A 19078-nucleotide genomic window follows, 5' to 3' on the forward strand; every position below is an offset into this window, starting at 1 on the left:
CAGTATTTGTTATGTTTGCACGCAGATCAAGTTTGTTTTAAATTTTTGCCACGCCCAGTTCCGCTCCCGCAAATCAATAATAACACGAGTACATAAAATAATAACAATGGTATTTGTGATTCCTGAAAATTTGGTTGCGATCAGATAAAAATTGCTTAAGTTATTAAAGAAATAGTTTTGTATGGGCAAAAACGCCTTCTATGTATGTATTGTATGTGTGCGTATGCGTATATACATGCTCGCCTCTTCTATTTGTATCTGTATGCATGAGGCACTGCGATAGCTCTAATGGTAGAATGCAAGCTTATGCGTGTTGTGATACTCGGGGTACTCGGATTCGAGCCCGCTCGGGGTACAAATTTTTTTTTTTTTAATCGTATTTACAATAATTATAAGTAACAAGTAAGAAATCTACATCACTACGAAAACAGTTATATATTATGAATCACAATTTGTGAAATACAAAAAATCTTTCGTAAAAAAAATTGTGGTACATTTTTGCTAAAATTGGTACATTTTTTCAAAATTTTGGTACAAAACATTTTTTTGGAATGGCAACCGTGAACAGAACTTTAATTGAGATTTTACGATCTTTATTCGAAGAACTTTAGCTACCAATATAAATAGGATACTTTTAGGACTTATTTAAATCATATCGGTTTCAGGCGCTGTTACATTATCGAACATGAGAGAAATATGCAACGAGTAAGAGATGAAAGAGTATCAGAGTGACTTGAGTTTAATTTCAGTTTACTCTATCAGAAATTTCAGCTTCAACTTGCAATCATTTTACGTTTGAATTTAGTGTCAAACATGAGACTCCTACATTCATTCGAAAACAATATTTTGTGCCGATTACATTGCTAGAATAATTTTAACATTAAAATTTTTTAAGTACCAACAATTAGATATAGCCGTGTCCGTCTGTCTGTCAGATAAAAGATAAAAAGGACGATATCGAAGGTGACGATGCGGGATGTTTGAAAGTGAACTTGAACCCAAAAAAAAGAAGCACAAAATCAAAAAAAATAAATTTTTTTTCTTTGCTTCTAAGTTGTAGTCAAATCGCACAGAATTTTTAATTGCACCGATGACACTTTTGACAAACAGAACGAGCTCTGACTATTACCTTTAAAACGTACATTACATTGCAGTCTTTACAAATACATTTTGATTTGGGGATTATGGGAGCAAATATAATTATTCAAATTAGGAAGCTTTTTAATCTGGACTGGCAATCTCTCACTTTAACCTGATAACACTAGGATTCTTAACTGGAATGCAACTGCAAAAAACGAATATGTTAAATTGTCCGCAAACACAAAAGAAACATCATAAAAGCAAAGGAGAAGCTGCAGATTGCGTTGCAAATTTGAATTTGATAACAGTAAGTTAGCTTGATTTTATTAATGATTACACACAAATCTACAAGTATCAGCAGCTACATTTAACATTTTTATTAACTTAAACAGTGATAAATACAGCACAACAAGCACAAGAGCGAATTTTACCGATTGTAAGCACATCTGAAAAATTTTTTGCAGAAACAACTTAATTGTGGATTTCTGTGGGGTCACTACTAAAACTTTAGCTAAACATAAAAAAGACTTATAGACAAAAAACATTATTTCAAATGAATATAACAAGAACAGTTTAACAAAAACATTTTTTTATAATATCTCAAATGTTAGAAAATACCTTCAAAATCCATTACCAATAATTTAAATTTGGACATCCACCCGCGCCCGCCGCGCCTCCTCCATCTCCAGCCACGTCAGCAGAATTGGCTTCAGTTTTATCACGTTTTTGTGCGACAGCTCTAGGTTCTCCAAATTAGAGATTGTGGTCTGCGTCAGTGGTCTAACGCCAGGCAGCTCGGCCAGGGCCTTGCCCACATAGTCTTGCGTGAGTTCTGCAAGAGGCGAAGTCGAATGTCAAATTGATGGGCTATCCTTGGCGATTCAATGCGAACTGACGTGGAACTGGGAAAGATTGCGATCCTAAGATGATGTGTCAATACATTTCTGTATAATGCAAAAGCAACTCAAACGGTCAACAGTTATTTGCGAGCTCTGATTTTGATTCATTCTGAATAAAAATTGAGCTTAATCAGAAAGGTAATGGTATTATGAAACAATTGTGTGATTGTAATTAAATTGAAGATTGATTTCAGAGCTATTTTTCAAGCTGTAATCTGTTAGATCAGATGCGTACTAAGACTGAGGCGTCGCTCTTTGAAACGCAAATAGTTCCAGAGCTAAAGGAGAATTGTCCATGTCAACATGTAAATTAGTCCTTGCGACAGCTGACGTGATGAGAGGTTTTCGATTTCGTATTGGTGACGTGATGAGAGGTCTCCGCCTTCGATTTCGTATTGGTCCTGCTCCATTTCCGCATATAAAATAGATTTGCACTTAAATCTACACGATTAAAAAGCTATACGATTCCCGTCTTTCGTTTTTTTTAATTTTTGTAATAATTTGTCTGTTATGTTTGTTATATTTGCAAAGGTATCTGAGTTATTTTACAATATTATTTAAACTTCATTTAGAGTTGTCATAGAATTTGATAGATCTGTGTAGGTGTGTTATATATTATTATTATATTACATTATAACTATGTGCCGGCAGGAAATGTAACAGGTAGAAGGAGGCATCTCCGACCCTATGAAGCATATATGATGCATTCATTATCTAATAAAACTGGTTTTTATTTTATTTCGTAGTTTCTCTGATAATTATGAGTAACAACAAATGTAACAATTAATTTTGAAATAATATGTTGCAAATGGTAATGCCAAAGCGTGCCAGAAGAACCAAATCAGCTAAGCCGGACGCAATAATAGTGAGAGGGTCCAACGACGTATCGTATGCTGACCAAAGCTGAAGGAGCTAGCTAAGCAAGTCAGAGGCATACGCAAAACAGCAAAGGTTGAACTTCTCTTCGAGCTCGAAAAGTCAGCAGATCCAATCACGAAGGGTATACCCGAGGCAGTCCAAGACTGGGCCCTAGTGTAGAGGTGATAGCGCTGACAGAGGAACTTCTGGAGGCACTGATAACACAGTTCGGAGAGGTGAGGATCACAAAATCCAGCATTCCGGAAGGCCTACGGAGGAACGTAGACAGCAACGCTGAGGCTCCAAGTCGATTCGGCCAATAAGATGGTAGAAGCTGACAAAGTGCGAGTAGGCTGGGTTATCTATCGCATAAGAAGGAAGGTCCAGCTAGTCCGCTGCTTAAAATGCATGGACTTCGGTCACGTAGCAAGTAGATGCACAGAAAAAGTAGAGTACAAGGACACATGCTTCAGTTGTGGGGAAACAGGCCACAAGGCGAAGCTATGCGACAAGGCCCCAAAATGTATACTCTGCAGCAGGAAAGGAGAAAAGGCAGTAGACCAACCGGCGAATAGCAGTAGGTGCCCATACCTTAAAAAAACGCTCAGCAAAACAAGCGGAAGATGACACGGTTCTATCAACTGAACCTGAACCACTGTGAGGCAGCACAGGACCTGCTTACGCAAAAAGTTAGAGAGTCAAAGACAGACGTGGCTATATTGAGCGAACCCTATCGCATTACATCCTCCAATACTTGGGTTGGAGATAAATCGCGTAAGGCAGCAGGCCCCACCAGCTACCGAGGTCATGGCTTTATCCGTGCCAAGGTACACGGTCTGTACATCTACAGTTGCTATCTTGCCCCGTCACTCAGCCAGGCGGACTACATCAGCATACTCGACAAGTTGGTCAACGATGCGAGAAGTAAAACCTCATGCCTCATTGCTGGAGACTTCAACGCTTGGGCGACCGAATGGGGAAGCACATGCACCAACTTAAGAGGTAGGGCAGTCCTGGACTCTGTTGCTCTACTAGATGTATTACTCCTAAATCGAGGGGGTGCGGACACATTTAGTAGAGGAACGGCAGGTTCAGTGATTGATCTGACGTTTGTGTGTGGCTCACTAGCCCCGAGAGCATCTTGGAGAGTTAGCAGTGAATACACTCACAGCGACCACCAAGCTATAGTTGCGGAAATCCGCAGACGCTCCTACCCCTCGGTACCCAAAAGGCCAATCCGATACAGCATAGAGACATTCGATAAAGAGATTTTTCGAATCCATGCTTCAGGGACTGGAGATCAACGGCTCGGCAGCAAGCAGCACGAGGCAGCTCAGGTCCAGGCTAACCCAGGCATGCGACGCATCAATGCGTAAAGCAGGACGAGGAACAAAGCACCAACCCGTATACTGGTGGAACCAGGATATCGCCAAGGCCCGCAAGGATTGCTTTCAGGCACGACGAAGGTACCAGAGGACCCTTACACTTGGATCCCACAGAGCAGATGCCCATCACCAGACACTGAGGGAAAAAAGGCGCGTATTGAAATCGCTAATTAAAAGCAGCAAGAGAAAGCTGTTCCTAGAGCTTTGCGTCGAAGCCGACGCGGTTCAGCCTACAAACTGGCTATGAAAAAACTCCACGCGTTCAGACCAGCTTGCCCATCATGCCCAGAATTATTGGAACAGTAGCACACTTATTACCGAGCCAGCCGAGATCGGTGAATGGGATGGTTACTGATACTTCGACGTTCGCCAACGTGACAGAGGACGAAATCCTGTCGGCAGCACGCTTGATCAAGCCAGGGAAAGCTCCAGGCCCAGACGGAATACCGAAAGCAGTTGTTAGAAAGGCCCTCGAGATACAACCAAGGTGCTTTGCCTCCACATTTAGCAAATGAATGCTGGAAGGAGTGTTTCCTAATGCCTGGAAAATACAGGACTTGGTCCTAATTCCAAAAGGGAACAAGCCACCTGAAGTCCCTTCAGGGTACAGCCCCATTTGTCTCCTCGACTCGGTACGCAAGGCTCTCGAGAGAGTAGTCTGCACGCGACTCAATACGCAGTTTGGCTTCCGGAAGGCCCGATCAACAAGGCACGCAATCCAAGAGGTGACGGACTTGGCAAAAAAGGCCATAGAAGGCAAACGCTGGCTGTGGGGGGAAAAAGAGCACTGCCTGGTAGTAACCCTAGACGTCAGGAATGCGTTCAATTCAGCGAACTGGGACAAGATTATGCAAAGTCTGAACAACCTGAGCATAAACCCACACCTGACAGGCATAATAGAAAGCTACCTAAATGACAGAATTCTTCGCTACCAAACCAGTGAAGGAACCAAAAGTTATGAAGTCACAGGAGGAGTCCCACAGGGATCGGTCCTCGGCCCGACCCTCTGGAATCTCATGTACGATGGGATTCTACGGCTGAGACTTCCACCAGGCGTGAAAATGATCGGGTTTGCGGACGATGTGGCAATCGTGGCAGTGGGCAAACACCTACGTGAACTGGAGATAGCCACCAACAGAGCAATTGTACAGGCCCAAGAATGGCTAACCAATGCAGGACTGAGCCTAGCAGAACACAAAACGGAGGCGGTGCTCATAAGCTCGAGGATGACCGTGAAAACCGCGAACCTCACGGTAGGTCGTACAGCTATAACTTCCCGACCGTACATCAAAAACCTGGGGGTTATACTAGACCACAGACTGTCCTTCAGAGTACATTTGAAGCTAGCAGCCGACAAGGCATCAGTGGCATGTTCTGCATTGGCCCGCATAATGCCAAATACCAGAGGTCCGAAGGAGTTGCGCCGCAGACTCATCAGTGGGGTAGTGCGTTCGATAACCACATACGCAGCATCAATCTGGGTAGGTGCAATCGAATGCAAGACGTTCACAAGAGATATACAAGCGGTATACAGGACGTGCACGCTCAGGATCACAAGTGCGTTTCGCACTGTGTCGGGTGAAGCCGCCGAAGTACTGGCAGGTCTGATGCCTTTCGATATTCGCGTCCGGGAACTCGTGCGGAACGGTAACACCCACAGCGGAAGCAGAGCAGCGAACAGGCAGATTTCCCTAAGCGAGTGGCAGCGCAGGTGGAGCTCATCCAACAAAGGCGCATGGACGCGTACCCTCATCCCGGGAGTGAGTGAGTGGGTGAATAGGAAATGTCCGTGTTTGTGAACTTCTACCTGACGCAACTTCTGAGCTGACACGGCTGTCTTAAGGACTACCTCTTCCGTTTTGGGCATGAGGCAGACCCACTCTGTCCCCGATGCGGTATAGGGTACCCTGAAGACGCCGAGCACGTGTTTTTAACTGTCCGAGGTTCAGAACAGAACGAGAAAGAGAAGGGAACGGAAGTATGAGGAACCGGTCACGCCATCGAATTTTGTATACCACATGTTGGCAAACATGGACAACTGGGAAGCTGCAGATGAAATGGCGAACGCAGTCATGAAGGAGCTACGGCGGGAAGAAAGATCCCGGAGAACTGAAGACGGCCGATAAAGCCATACTCTCCGCCGAAGTAATACTTAACGGTCGTTCCGGCGGAGAAGTAGACAGGAGCTTAAACAGGCATAGTCCTGGTTTCGCAGAAGCCACTTGTACGTACCGCGGTGCGTCAACGTCCTTGTTAAAATTAAAAAAAAAAAAACACACACACACAAAAGGACATCTACCTTGCGTTCCACTGCGGTTTGTTGTAGTAGGCTCTGGCAGGCCGCGCAGTGGTTTACGTTCAGCTGGGCAATTCTAAGTTGGCTCTGCATGGTGCTGACTCCCTACTCCTTCCTGTTTTTTGGCCTTCACATCGTAGGCAGCAATCTGAGCAATCTGTATACCTGCAGTTGCTTGCGCGGTGGCCGAAGCCTAAGCATCTGAAGCAACACATTGGCCTAATGTCTTGGGTGATCCGACACCTAGATCATCCCACGGTTACGGTATTCTTTTTTAGTACCGTGATAGCGTCAGTTATACCCAGCATTTACGTGGCTACTTGGGTCCCATCACGCATTCTTTTCATGCCTCGCACATCCGGCTTTGAGATCTCACCAAACTGAGTCTTAAGGCATAGGGCAAGGTCTTCGGCAGTCGTTGCCTCGTCCATACCAGTACACAAGGTAAGGCGGTCTTTTGTGATCCCGAGCGAACTGAGGCTAGTTCGTTCAGGGAATTCTCTATGTCCTCTCTGATCTTACTAGCTAGTGGACATGATTTTCGCTCCAGTGGGGGGAACGCAGACATTATACTAGACGAGCTAGGAAAGGCGGCGGTAAAATGCTGCACCGGAATACACGTACAGCATCTGTTACAACATGCGAGAGTACGAAGGCCAGCGGTTATAGCGGGCGACTTTAATGCCTGGGCAGTAGAATGGGGGAGCCGAACATCAAATTAACGAGGTAGGGCAGTCATTAATGCAATGAGTCAGCTCGACCTGATATTGCTAAACGACGGACTCAAACCAACATTTGACGACAGAGGCTCATCATACATTGACGTCACCTTCGCCAGTAGGGCTGTAGCACTTGACGACGGGACAATGAGTGACAATGAATGCAATGATTGTTTTTAATGTTACACTGAATTGCGCGATAAGCAGACAACGGATAAGTGAGTTAGGACGGGCGTGGGACGTCAAAAAAATTGACAATGACATGCTAAATTACTTTATTAACTATTTTACAATGACAATGGTATCAAATCTTACGCAATCACTAAAAAGGATATGCGATGCAACAATGCCGCGTAAAACGCGAAAGAAGACTAAACCACCAGTATATTGTTGGAGTGACTCCCTTAGTGAATTGAGAACGGAGTGCTTCACAGCGAGGAGACGGGCACGTGGGCGCGAAAACCACTCGCACATGGTTGACCGCCATAGAATAGCTCGTTCCACGTTGAAAAAAGCCAAAGCTGAGGCGTTCAAGGACCTGCTCGCAAGTGTTGACGAGAACCCATGGGGCCCCGCATATAAAATCGTCTACAAGAGGATTAAATCAGCAGGGAGGAAAATATATATGGAGCCCGATGTCATGGCGAACATCGTAGAGGAGCTGTTTCCCAAGCAAACATCCCTATGGCAGCCGGCGCAGGTATCTCCTGGAATACTTTTCCCTTGCATCACTCCTGAGGAAATACTACAAGCCGCTAGCAGGATAAAGCCCGGTAAGGCCCCTGAACTTGACGGTATCCCAGGGATAGTTGCAAAAGCCGTTGCAGTAGCCAAACCGGTCATATTCAGCAGCACCTTCCAACAATGTCTCATGGAAGGGATATTCCCGAGCACATGGAAAGAGCAAAAACTTGTTCTTATTCCGAAAGGGAAGGGCGACACATCCAACCAGTGGTTACCGCCCACTCTGCCTGCTGGATATTGTGGGAAAGCTATTCGAGCGAATAATCTACAGAAGGATAGAAGCTTTTACGGAGGGACCTAATGGGCTGGCCCATCAACAGTATGGCTTCCGAAAGGGAAGGAGCACTCTTGACGCACTGGCCATCGTCCGGGATATTGCACAAAATGCACTAGCGGGAGAAATATGGCTAGGAGGAGCAAAGAAATACTGTGCCATCGTCACTTTAGATGTGAAGAACGCCTCTAACACGGCAAGATGGACCAGTATTCTTAGTGCCATGAGCTCCATGGGAATCCCAGATTACCTAAAGGGTATAATTGGCAGCTATTTTAGGGACCGAGTACTTTGGTACGAAACGACCGATTCCCCAAAAAAGTAACAAGTCACCTCAGGAGTTCCGCAGGGGTCGGTCCTTGGACCAATCCTGTGGAACATTATGTATAATGGTATCCTGACCATTAGTACACCCCGTGATACGCAGCTGCACTGCTTTGCGGATGACGTGGCCATAACTGCCATGTCGGCGGCCCCAGGATGCCTGCTAGGAGGTTGATGGCCTCAGTGACGAGGGCGACACTGCTCTACGCCGCTCCAATATGGAGCTGCGTAACGGGAAAACCGTCCTATTTGAAGGAGATGTGGGCGGTCTATCGCACAGTAGCCCTACGCCTGATAATGGGCTTCCGTACCATCTCGGAGGATGCGGCACTAGTGCTGGCAGGGACGCCACCAGTTGACCTGGAGATCAGAGCACTTGCAGACATGCGGGTGGGAGCCAACCCGACCATAGTGTACGAGCATCTGTTAGTTAAGTGGCAGGGCAGATGGAGATTATCAACAAAAGGTCGATGGAGAAACGTACTTATTCCTGACCTAATAGCATGGTCCAACTGCAAACACAAGGAGCTGGATTATCACCTAACCCAGTTCCTTAATGACCATGGCTGCTTTCGGAGGTACCTATCAAGGTTTCATCACGTAGATACCCCACAGTGCATTTACTGCGTGAATGAGGTGGAGTCAGCAGACCACGTGCTTTACTGAGGAGAGAGAACGTTTGATGAGAATGATAGGATCTCCACTATCACCATCGGGATTGCGAGCTGCGATGATGGCAGACGCTGTGACATGGCAGGCGTGCCACGCCATCATCATCAATATAATGACACAAGTGCGAGCTGACGAGACGACCAACAGAGCAGGTCGCCGATAGCTGATCCTCGACGCCCGTGAGGTGGCGGGCGTAAGAATCGCACATCTCCATCTACACACAGACACACACACACGGAGTCGGGGGGTTGCGTGTATGGCAAAGCTGCTGACTGGCTTTAACATGGCAAAGCTCAGCGCGATCCATACATAGCAACACTCAAGCATCTCATCGCCTCCACGCGGCGTCCCTGGTAACAGCTCCTTGGTATCCGTCAGGGAGGCTGGCTAAGATGAGAAGGCGGGCCAGCGGGGTTAAAACTCACCGACTGGTTTTTAAAAATCCAGTAAGCGTCTGCTACCCAGAGTTGGGCGGCATACTGGTTAGCGTCTGTCCCATATTGGGCGGCTATACTAGCGTAGCAACAGCATTCCACTAATGTGGGTGTGCCCCTGGCAGAAGGGCTAAAATGAAAGGATGGGAGAAACTTAACTACATGGAAGTCGTTAAAAGTGTTGAAATTACGGTACAGGGAGTAGGAAACCCAGTGCCGGCGGTTGTGAGGGGTGAGCAAGCGGGCCCCCGGCCGTCGATATCCAGCGACCGCAGTGCTGAAGAGGTGGCAAACTTGGCCTCCCCAGCATCTAAAGATACAAGCAACGTGGCCATTAATCGTATCAGCGTGCCGTCTCTAAAGATAGGAGCGAAGTCGCCCCCAGGTTCGCCTTTGCGCCCCTGGATCTTTCTACGGCATGCGAAGATGAGGACCTAGGCAGTGTACTAGCCAAAATGCATAGTAGGATCATCCTACTGATGGCGGCTTTCGAGACACAAAGACACGTCACGAAAGGATCGAAGGACGCAATAGCAGAGCTCGTCGCACTTAATAAAAGAGCTCTAGCGCTGCAGGAGTGCAAGGCGAAAGACGCGGCTCCCAAGAGTACTGGTACCCAAACGGAGGGGCACCAGAAGCGAAAACCAACTGCCAATATCAAGGAAGCCCCAAGGACCAAGGTAATTCCAAGGACCAAGGGAATCCTTATCGAAAGCAGTGGGCAGGAGGCCGATGGGAAGATGGGGAAAAAGACTCCTAGGGCAGCAAAATATGCAGAGGTGCTGAAGAATCCAAACCCGGAAAACTCAATCCATTGCGTCAAGGAGTGGGAAAAAGTAAGGCCTAAACGATTGCGCAAGAAACCGGAGGCACTTATACTAAAAAAGACAGGAGAGATGTCGTACGTGGACATCCTTCGAAAAATGAAGGACGATCCGAACCTGAAAGAGGTGGGTAGGCTCGTCCGCAAAATCAGGAGGACTCAAAAAGGTGAATTAATATTAGAAATGGAGGGAAAAAACACTGGAGACCGGAACATCAAAGAAGCGATCGAGAACTCCCTCAGCAATATTGCCACCGTGCGCTCAGGATCACAAAGAACGGCCCTGAAGTGCACTGGAATCAGTGCTGCCAACTTTTGAACAGCAAAAAAAGCTGTTTTTGACGGAATGAATGGAGAAAAAAGCTCAACAAAATTATTAAAAAATCCAAAAAAAAAAGCTAAAGAAAAAATGTATCAAAAAAAGTGAAAAAAATTTCTTCAAAAATAACAATTTATTCACTCAGTTCATTTTTGTTTAAGAGATGAAGATTTGCATTATTTTATCGTTATTTCCTTAGTCTGTCTCATTTGCGTATGACAGTATGACATATTAGTGGCTATCATCTGCAGATATTTTATAGGCACTTCATAGTTGTTGTCGTGGGGGCGCTGAAAATACCAGAATTTTCCTTCTTCCCGAAATAAAACACTCGCGGTTTTCACTATATATATTTTGTATATTTTCAAAACTTTCGGGTTTTTGAGACGCACAGAGTTGGGGGGTGTTTTGCAACCGATGTAAAAGAGACGTGGTTCAGAACTAATTATCAGAAAAATGCCGACGGCATTTCGTCGATCTATGCTGAGCGCGACTCAGCGGTGGTGAGTTGTGGGAGAGAGAAGCTGAGAGCACTGGAGCTTGAGTGCATTCTTACGCATTGAGCGCATTGCTGGTGAGTGAAAAAGCTTTGAGTGCTTTTCGGTCGGCGGAGCGGAGGTGTGCCTCTTACTTAGCAATGCGCTCGCATCAACAATAGTCGACGCAGCATTTTCCCATCCGTCACAATCCGATTCTCTATATTACAAAAAAAATGAATATATAAAAGATATACTCATCTTTTGCTTGAAATTAATACTTTGCCTTATGCTAAGAATGCATTCCTTAATTTGGATTTAATTAGGTTAATCTGGCTATTTCCGCGTATGACCAGGGCAAACACAATATTTGGATGGTCACAGTTGCCAACTCAAAAAATCTCCGGTTTTCACAAAAATCTTTAAAGACCAAAATTTGTTTGTGTTGCTAATGTTGGCCCACTTGATCAAATTGAAATGGAAACACTAAGCGAGTGATGACATTAGCGTATTTCGAGAAAACAATCGATACGTCAACACATTTTCTGGATTGTTTATAAGTGACTATCGTACAGCTGCCACTTTTCCATATTTTGTACTTTTTGTACATTTGTGTTAACAACACAAAAAAAGTTGGGAATTCCCGCTTTAAAAAGCTAGAATTCCCGCTATTCACAATTCCCGCAATTCACAAATTTTTCCCGCGGTTAGCCTTCAAAAAAAGCCAGTTTTGACGGGAAAAAATCCAAATTGGCAGCACTGACTGGAATGGACGAGGCAACGAATGCTGAACAGTGTTGCCAGTTTAGCAATTTAGTTGCTAGATCTAGCAACTTTTCAAAATATTTGCAACTTTTTTTTTGAAAATGCTATTAGCTACAAATCTAGCAACTTTTTATTTTTTGTTAGCTATTTTAGCAATTTTACATTTATATTTTACTTAAAGCCTTTTTATTTTGTATTTTTGCCATTCACTGCAAAAGTTGCGATTAATAGTTCACTATGAAATCGATATTTTTATTTAACTGAATGCTAAAGTACATGTATTCTTAATCAGTGCCAACAGCCGAGACGATCTAGTCATGTCCGTCTGTCTGTCTGACCGTCTGTCCGTATGAAACACTGGATCTCATAGACTATAAGAGATAGAGCTATAATTTTTTTCGACAGCATTTGTTGCCACACCCACTTCCGCCCTCGCAAATCAATAAAATAGAATAAAAAGCGTAATTTTAAAGCTACAGCTGCGAAATTTGGTTAAGACAATAATAACAATAGTGATTCCTGAAAAGTTGGTTGCGATCATATAAGAATTGTGGAAGTTATTAAAGAAATATTTTGTGTATGACCAAAAACGCCTACTTACTAGGGGTCTGAGTTGCTTTTGGCTGACAAATCTGGTGTACTGAGCTGCTTATGGTATTTTTGAATGTGGTACTATATCGATATACCAAATATAACAATTTGGTATATTTTTAGAATGTTGTAGAATTTTCGAATATTTTGAAAATAAAACCCCAATATTTTGCTTTTATTCAAAAGAGGGTAGAGGGTATCTCACAGTCAAGCACACTCGACTGTAGCTTTTTTACTTGTTTTATTATTATTTGTTTTAAATTAAATATAAACAACATTTATAAGGTTAGTTTGGAATTTAAATATTTTTAATATAAATAAAACAAATTAAAAATTATTTTTATATATTTATATAAACAGGTATGGGCTACATAAGCATGGAAAATGTTGTTGTTGTATGCACTTCTCTATGAGTACTTACTAAAATGAAAAGTACTCTGATATTTTTGTAATAGGTGTTAACACAAGAAGATACGAAATCCTATTTATTTTAATTATTTATTTCTAATTTCAATATTTTATTCCTACATTAATATAAAATGAATATAATCTATCAAAACTAACCTTGAAAAGATTTAGCAACTTTTTTGGCAATTTCTTTATAAGTTTTAGCAATTTTTAGCAACTTTTTTTCTCAAATCTAGCAACTTTTACTCTGAAGAATCTGGCAACACTGATGCTGAAGATCTTGCTCAAAGCATGATGACCCAATTTAGGGGAATCGGGAGACCGGAAGTGCAAAGCCTTCGAATGATGAGAGATGGAACACAAATAGCAACCGTTATGCTAGATGTCAATGATGCTATCATGGTGCTCAAAAAAGGGACACTAACGGTGGGATGGTCTCGGTGCCGTATTACTCAGGATGTACAACCGAAGAGAGGTTACAGATGCCTAGGGTACGGGCACCAAGCCAGCAACTGTAAGAATGCTGACAGATCAGACTGCTGTCTAAGATGTGGAGGCAGAGGACACAAAGCGAAAGGATGCGTAGAGAAGCCATCCTGTTTAATATGTAAGGAGGATATGGGCAGAAACCACGCTACGGGCAGTTCTGGATGTCCAACTTATAGGAAGGCCAAACAACAAGCAGGAGCTAGCAAACAGCACAATGCAGGAATACATTAATGTTGCCCAGCTTAATGTTAACCACTGCGGGGCTGCCCAGAGCCTCTTACAACAGACGGCAGTGGAACGGAAAATTGACTTGTTCCTACTGAGCGAACCCTACATCCCAAGTGGAGGGAACGCTGACGTAGATACAATATTTGACGAGACAGGCAAGTCGGCAATAAAGTGCTGCGCGGGATTCCAAGTGCAAGAAAGACAAAACCCCCCCCTAAGCGGTTTTGCCTATGGCAAAGTTAAAGGAGTACACTTCTACAGCTGCTATGGCCCTCCTAGTGATAGCCTGCAACAATTTGAAGGGATGTTAGAGGCGCTGGTGGAACACGCAAGAGGCCGTGGCCCTGTCGTAATAGCGGGTGACTTCAATGCCTGGGCGTTAGAGTGGGGTAGCAGAGCTTCAAATCGTAGAGGTAGAGCACTAGTGGACGCGATGTACATGCTAGACCTGGTTTTGTTGAACGACGGACTCAGGTCGACTTTTGACAATGACAGAGGCTCATCATATATCGACGTTACCTTTGTTAGCAGATCTATAGCAGCGAATGTCAATTGGAAGGTCCTGGACGACGTTACGCTGAGTGACCATGCGTTAATTACCTTTAAGATACAATTAACGAGTGGGACGAATAGACTGCTGAGGAGGCAAATGGGTCGTGCTTGGGACACGAAAAGAATTGACAATGCAATGCTAGAATACATTATTGACGATCTGGAGAATCCAGTAGGTCAAGTGGAGAGTATGGTGGCGAATCTGAACTTGCTACTGGAAAAAACATGTGATGCAACAATGCCGCGAAGAAAAACCAGCCGCAAGAATAAGCCCCCGGTGTACTGGTGGTGTGACACACTGGGGAATATGAGGGCAGAATGCCACTCAGCGAGAAGAAGGGCGCAGCGGGCGAGAGGACGCGACAACCATCCACAGCTGATCGAACAGTACAAACTAGTCCGAGCTGCACTACAAAAAGAAATAGCAAAAGCTAAGGCAGGAGCGTTTAAGGAGCTACTCACCAGCCTAGACGAGGACCCATGGGGAATGGCGTACAAGATAGTCTATAAAAGGATCAAAGCAACAGGAGGGAAAGGACAATTAGAGCCAGAAATTATGGCCAGAATTGTCGAGGAGCTATTTCCGAAGCAGACCACCCTCTGGCAAGCTGCACAGATAACGACTGGTGAGCAGTTCCCGAGGATAACACCTGAGGAAGTAGTCTCGGCCGCTAAGAGGATCAAGCCCTCCAAGGCCCCTGGGCTGGACGGAATACCAAGAGGGGTGATTAAAGCATAGCTGAGGCCAAGCCCGAGATCTTTTGCAATACATTCCAACAATGCATTGCTGAGGGAATGTTCCCTACACGCTGGAAGAACCAAAGACTGGTCCTCATCCCGAAAGGGAAAGGAGCCTCGACCAATACTGCTAGCGGATATCGCCCACTGTGCTTACTGGACATAGTGGGGAAGCTTTTTGAACGCGTCCTGTACTGCCGCTTGGAAACGTACACAGAGAGACCACGTGGGTTGGCGCATCAGCAGTACGGCTTCCGGAGAGGGAGGAGTACCCTTGATGCACTGGAAGAGGTCCGTGAGATAGCCTCAAAGGCGTTAGCGGGGGAAAGATGGCTGAGAGGGGCCAAAAAGTACTGCGCTATAATTACTCTTGACGTTAAAAATGCCTTCAATACAGCAACATGGGCCAGCATGCTCAGTGGCATGACTAAGATCGGTATCCCTGAGTATCTAAAGGAGGTGATCGGTAGTTATTTTAGAGACCGGGTACTTTGGTACGATACGGAAGACGGTCCCAAAAGCTACAAAGTTACACCAGGCGTTCCTCAATGGTCGGTCCTTGGCCCGATCCTGTGGAACATAATGTACAATGGGATAATTAAAATAACTAAACCAAGAGGTACAGAGCTACATTGCTTCGCAGACGACGTGGCAACCACTGCAGTTGCAAAAACGCTCCCTGAATTGCAAACAAGCTGTAATGACACCATAAGGGCAGCTACAGGATGGCTTAAGAGCGTAGGCCTCAAAATTGCAGCACAAAAGACGGAGGTGGTACTGCTAAGCAGTAGGAAAGCGGTGGAGAAGCTGCAGATAACAGTAGACGGGGTCCACTTGGAGTCGGCAAACTCATTAAAATACCTGGGAGTCCTAATCGACCATAGGCTTAGCTTTAACGAGCATATGAAATATGCTAGCAGGAAAGCGGCTATGGCAACCACGGTTCTGGCTAGGCTAATGCCGAATACGGGTGGTCCCAAGATGCCGGCGAGGAGACTACTGGTATCAGTAGCGAAGGCGACACTGCTATACGCAGCTCCAATCTGGAAGAGCGTAACGGTGAGAACATCCTATCTCAAAGAGGCACGAGCAGTATACCGGACAATGGCCCTAAGACTCATCAGAGGGTTCAGGACCATATCCGAAGATGCGGCACTTGTACTCGCTTGCATTCCGCCCATCGATTTGGAGATCAAGGCTCTGGCGGCAATGCGCGAAGGGGTCAGTAAAACTAGCGCCAATGAACGATTGTTGGTGGACTGGCAGACCAGATGGCATGAGTCACAAAAGGGACGCTGGACACAATATCTAATCCCGGACGTCGCAGCCTGGATTAGAGTAAGCATAAGGAGCTGGACTACCACCTAGTACAGTTTCTTATGAACCACGGCTGCTTCCGTTGATATCTAGCGAGGTTCAAACACGTCGATACCCCCCAATGCGTGTACTGCGAGGGCGAGGAGGAGACTGCAGAACACGTACTCTGCAAGTGCCACAGATTCTCAGACGAGCGAGAGGAACTGACTAGAATGACAGGCTCCAAATGAGACGAGGGAACTGATCAAGACTATGATGGCGTATACAGACTCCTGGAAGGCGGGCCATGCCATTATCATTAAGATAATGAGACGAGTCCGTGCCGACGAGATGACAAACCGAGGAGGCAGACAATAAAAATGCGCCTGGTGCCCGTGAGGTCGGCGGGAAAGAATACCACCCCAGCCCAGTCAGCTTGTCGTAAAAGGCGACTCACCGAAGTACTACCATTATTGACACGTCCCGGTGAGCCGACACAAAGGACAAAGGAACAGGCGGAGGTTTTTAGTGCGTAAGAATCGCACATACCCTTCTACTGGAGTAGAAGGGATCTTTCAGAAGATTTTCCTACCGTGGTGCATACCAAAAAAAAAAAAAAAAAAAAAAAACACGCACACACACACACACACACACACACACGGAGTTACACCGTGTGGTGGCGGTTATGAGAATACCACCTCAGCTAACCACTGCTTGTCGTAAAAGGCGACTAAAGTGGTATCAAGGCCGAGCCCAGTACAGCCTTGATTAGGATACTGGAAACACCACCTCTGACCTGATGAGTTGGGCTGACAGTCACAGTATTCTAGTATCTGAATAGACAGAGTGATATCTTGTCGAAACGACTACTAGGCTAATGCTGTGACTGCCCCCGTCCCGTTAAAATCGTGGCTGACCTCTAAGCACACTCAATGGTTCGTCCCCATTCAGTTGGGCGTACAGGCTCAGTTGAGTCTACTCCTGACCTACGTGGATCTGGCTCTGAACATACGACCCCATGAAGGCGTATGTCAACCCTCGCATGGCCTCCCTGCTACATAGACAACCATGAGATCATTAGACACGACTGCATTACGAACATTGATAACGACTTAGAGTAGGAACCCAATCACAACGATGTTTACAACAAGAGAAGGAAGGGAGGAGAGGAGAGGAGAGATTTGCATGAGTCAGCGGATCGACAGCGATCGGAAGGAGTGGCGAAGGTTGACCCGTTCGCAAGGAAGTCAAGGGTTTCGCACTCGCCGATAAGAGTGCCAGTAATTGCTGCGGTATCTGTGCCATCTGAACGAGCGTCCGAATCGGCTACAGGTATGGAGGCACAGCAGGGTGTACAACGACCCCCGCCAATGCAACTTAACCTTAAGGTTGCGCAAACGCAGAGGTCAAATTCAGTCCCACCATCGGACAACCCTACGAAGGAGGGCTCGTCGACACTACGACCGGACCCTGCGAAATTCTCGGTGCTCGGGGATAAAATTGGACTTCTTAACGAGATGCTCGAAAGTCGGAGATCTATTCATCAACCAATGAGGAATCTGATCGAGGAGATTACAAACCTGTATAAGGAGATTAAGGTGGATAGCCGTGTAGTTAGAGGTCAAAGACATTGATGAGCTGACGACAGAAGCAGAAATCCTGGAGGCTCTGGTCACCCAGTTTGGAGGTACGGACATCAGCCGATCCTCATTACAATCGCTTCGGCCGGCGTACGGAGGCACCCAAACAGCCACACTGAGAGTATCCGGCGGCTTGGCGGGGAAGTTACTATCTGCAGGAAAAATCCGGATAGGCTGGGTCATCTGTCGCATTAGACAGAAGGTACAGCCTATTCGCTGCTTCAGATGCATGGAGTTCGGCCATGTAGCAAGTAGATGCACATCCGAGATGGACTGCAAGGACCACTGCTTTAACTGTGGTGGAAGAGGGCACCAGGCCAGGAACTGCAAGGAGGACAAAGCCTGCATGCTGTGCACAAGAAAAGGAGAAAAGGATTGCAAGCACGCAACAAATAGCCCGCTTTGTCCGTATTTCAAGAAGGCTGTCGCTCGGTCACATAAATGATGCGCATATATCAATTAAATTTGAATCACTGCGCAGCGGCCCAGGTTCTGCTAGAACAGACTCTTAGGGAAAGGAAAATTGATGTTGACATTCTATGCGAACCCTACAGACTGAAATCCCCCAATACGTGGGTCGAGGACAGAAATGGTAAGGCAGCGGTGTGGAGTTGCGGGGAAACCCGGCGATGGTGTCAGAAGTGAAGAGCGGTAGCTTTTTTGTTCGAGCCAGGATAGGCCCGATTTACTTCTATAGTTGCTATCTGCTTCAGGGCGGCTACGGACGAACTTGCGGATGACGCGAGGACAAAGACGCCATGCCTTATTGCAGGGGACTTTAACGCTTGGGCTACGGAGTGGGGGAGTGTGAGGACAAACGACAAAGGTCAAGCTCTGCTGGAGGCTTTGGCAACCCTGGATGTAGTGCTGCTAAATTCTGGCAACCAGTACACATTTAGTAGGGGTAGTATGGGATCCACCATCGATGTTACTTTCGTAAGTGGCAGCCTTTCACGCAGAGCATCCTGGAAGGTATGCGGCATAGCGATCACTCTGCGATTATTACGGAGATTGGAGGAAACCTGCTACGGAGAAACACCCCCAGGAGACTCTCATATAATACGAGGT

At 45.8% G+C, this 19078-nt stretch overlaps 1 protein-coding gene and 1 long non-coding RNA gene across 2 annotated transcripts; both read left to right on the forward strand.

The window, feature by feature from the left end:
• Positions 1–826: 826 nt before the first annotated feature.
• Positions 827–2452, forward strand: LOC127566376 (uncharacterized). Its single transcript, XR_007955672.1, has 3 exons — positions 827–1387; positions 1692–2117; positions 2174–2452. It is a non-coding gene; the product is annotated as an uncharacterized LOC127566376 (long non-coding RNA).
• An 11318-nt stretch (positions 2453–13770) lies between these two features.
• Positions 13771–15075, forward strand: LOC127566375 (uncharacterized). Its single transcript, XM_052008401.1, has one exon. The coding sequence runs from the start codon at positions 13771–13773 to the stop codon at positions 15073–15075; it is 1305 nt and encodes a 434-aa protein (XP_051864361.1).
• Positions 15076–19078: the final 4003 nt, after the last annotated feature.

Source organism: Drosophila albomicans, unplaced genomic scaffold (genome assembly GCF_009650485.2).
Source record: "Drosophila albomicans strain 15112-1751.03 unplaced genomic scaffold, ASM965048v2 utg000259l_pilon, whole genome shotgun sequence".
NCBI classification, from domain to species: domain Eukaryota; kingdom Metazoa; phylum Arthropoda; class Insecta; order Diptera; family Drosophilidae; genus Drosophila; species Drosophila albomicans.

What these genes read in the sequence shown, in the direction of transcription:
- LOC127566375 (XM_052008401.1), top strand. Translation starts at nt 13,771, where the DNA reads ATGCAGGAATACATTAATGTTGCCCAGCTTAATGTTAACCACTGCGGG.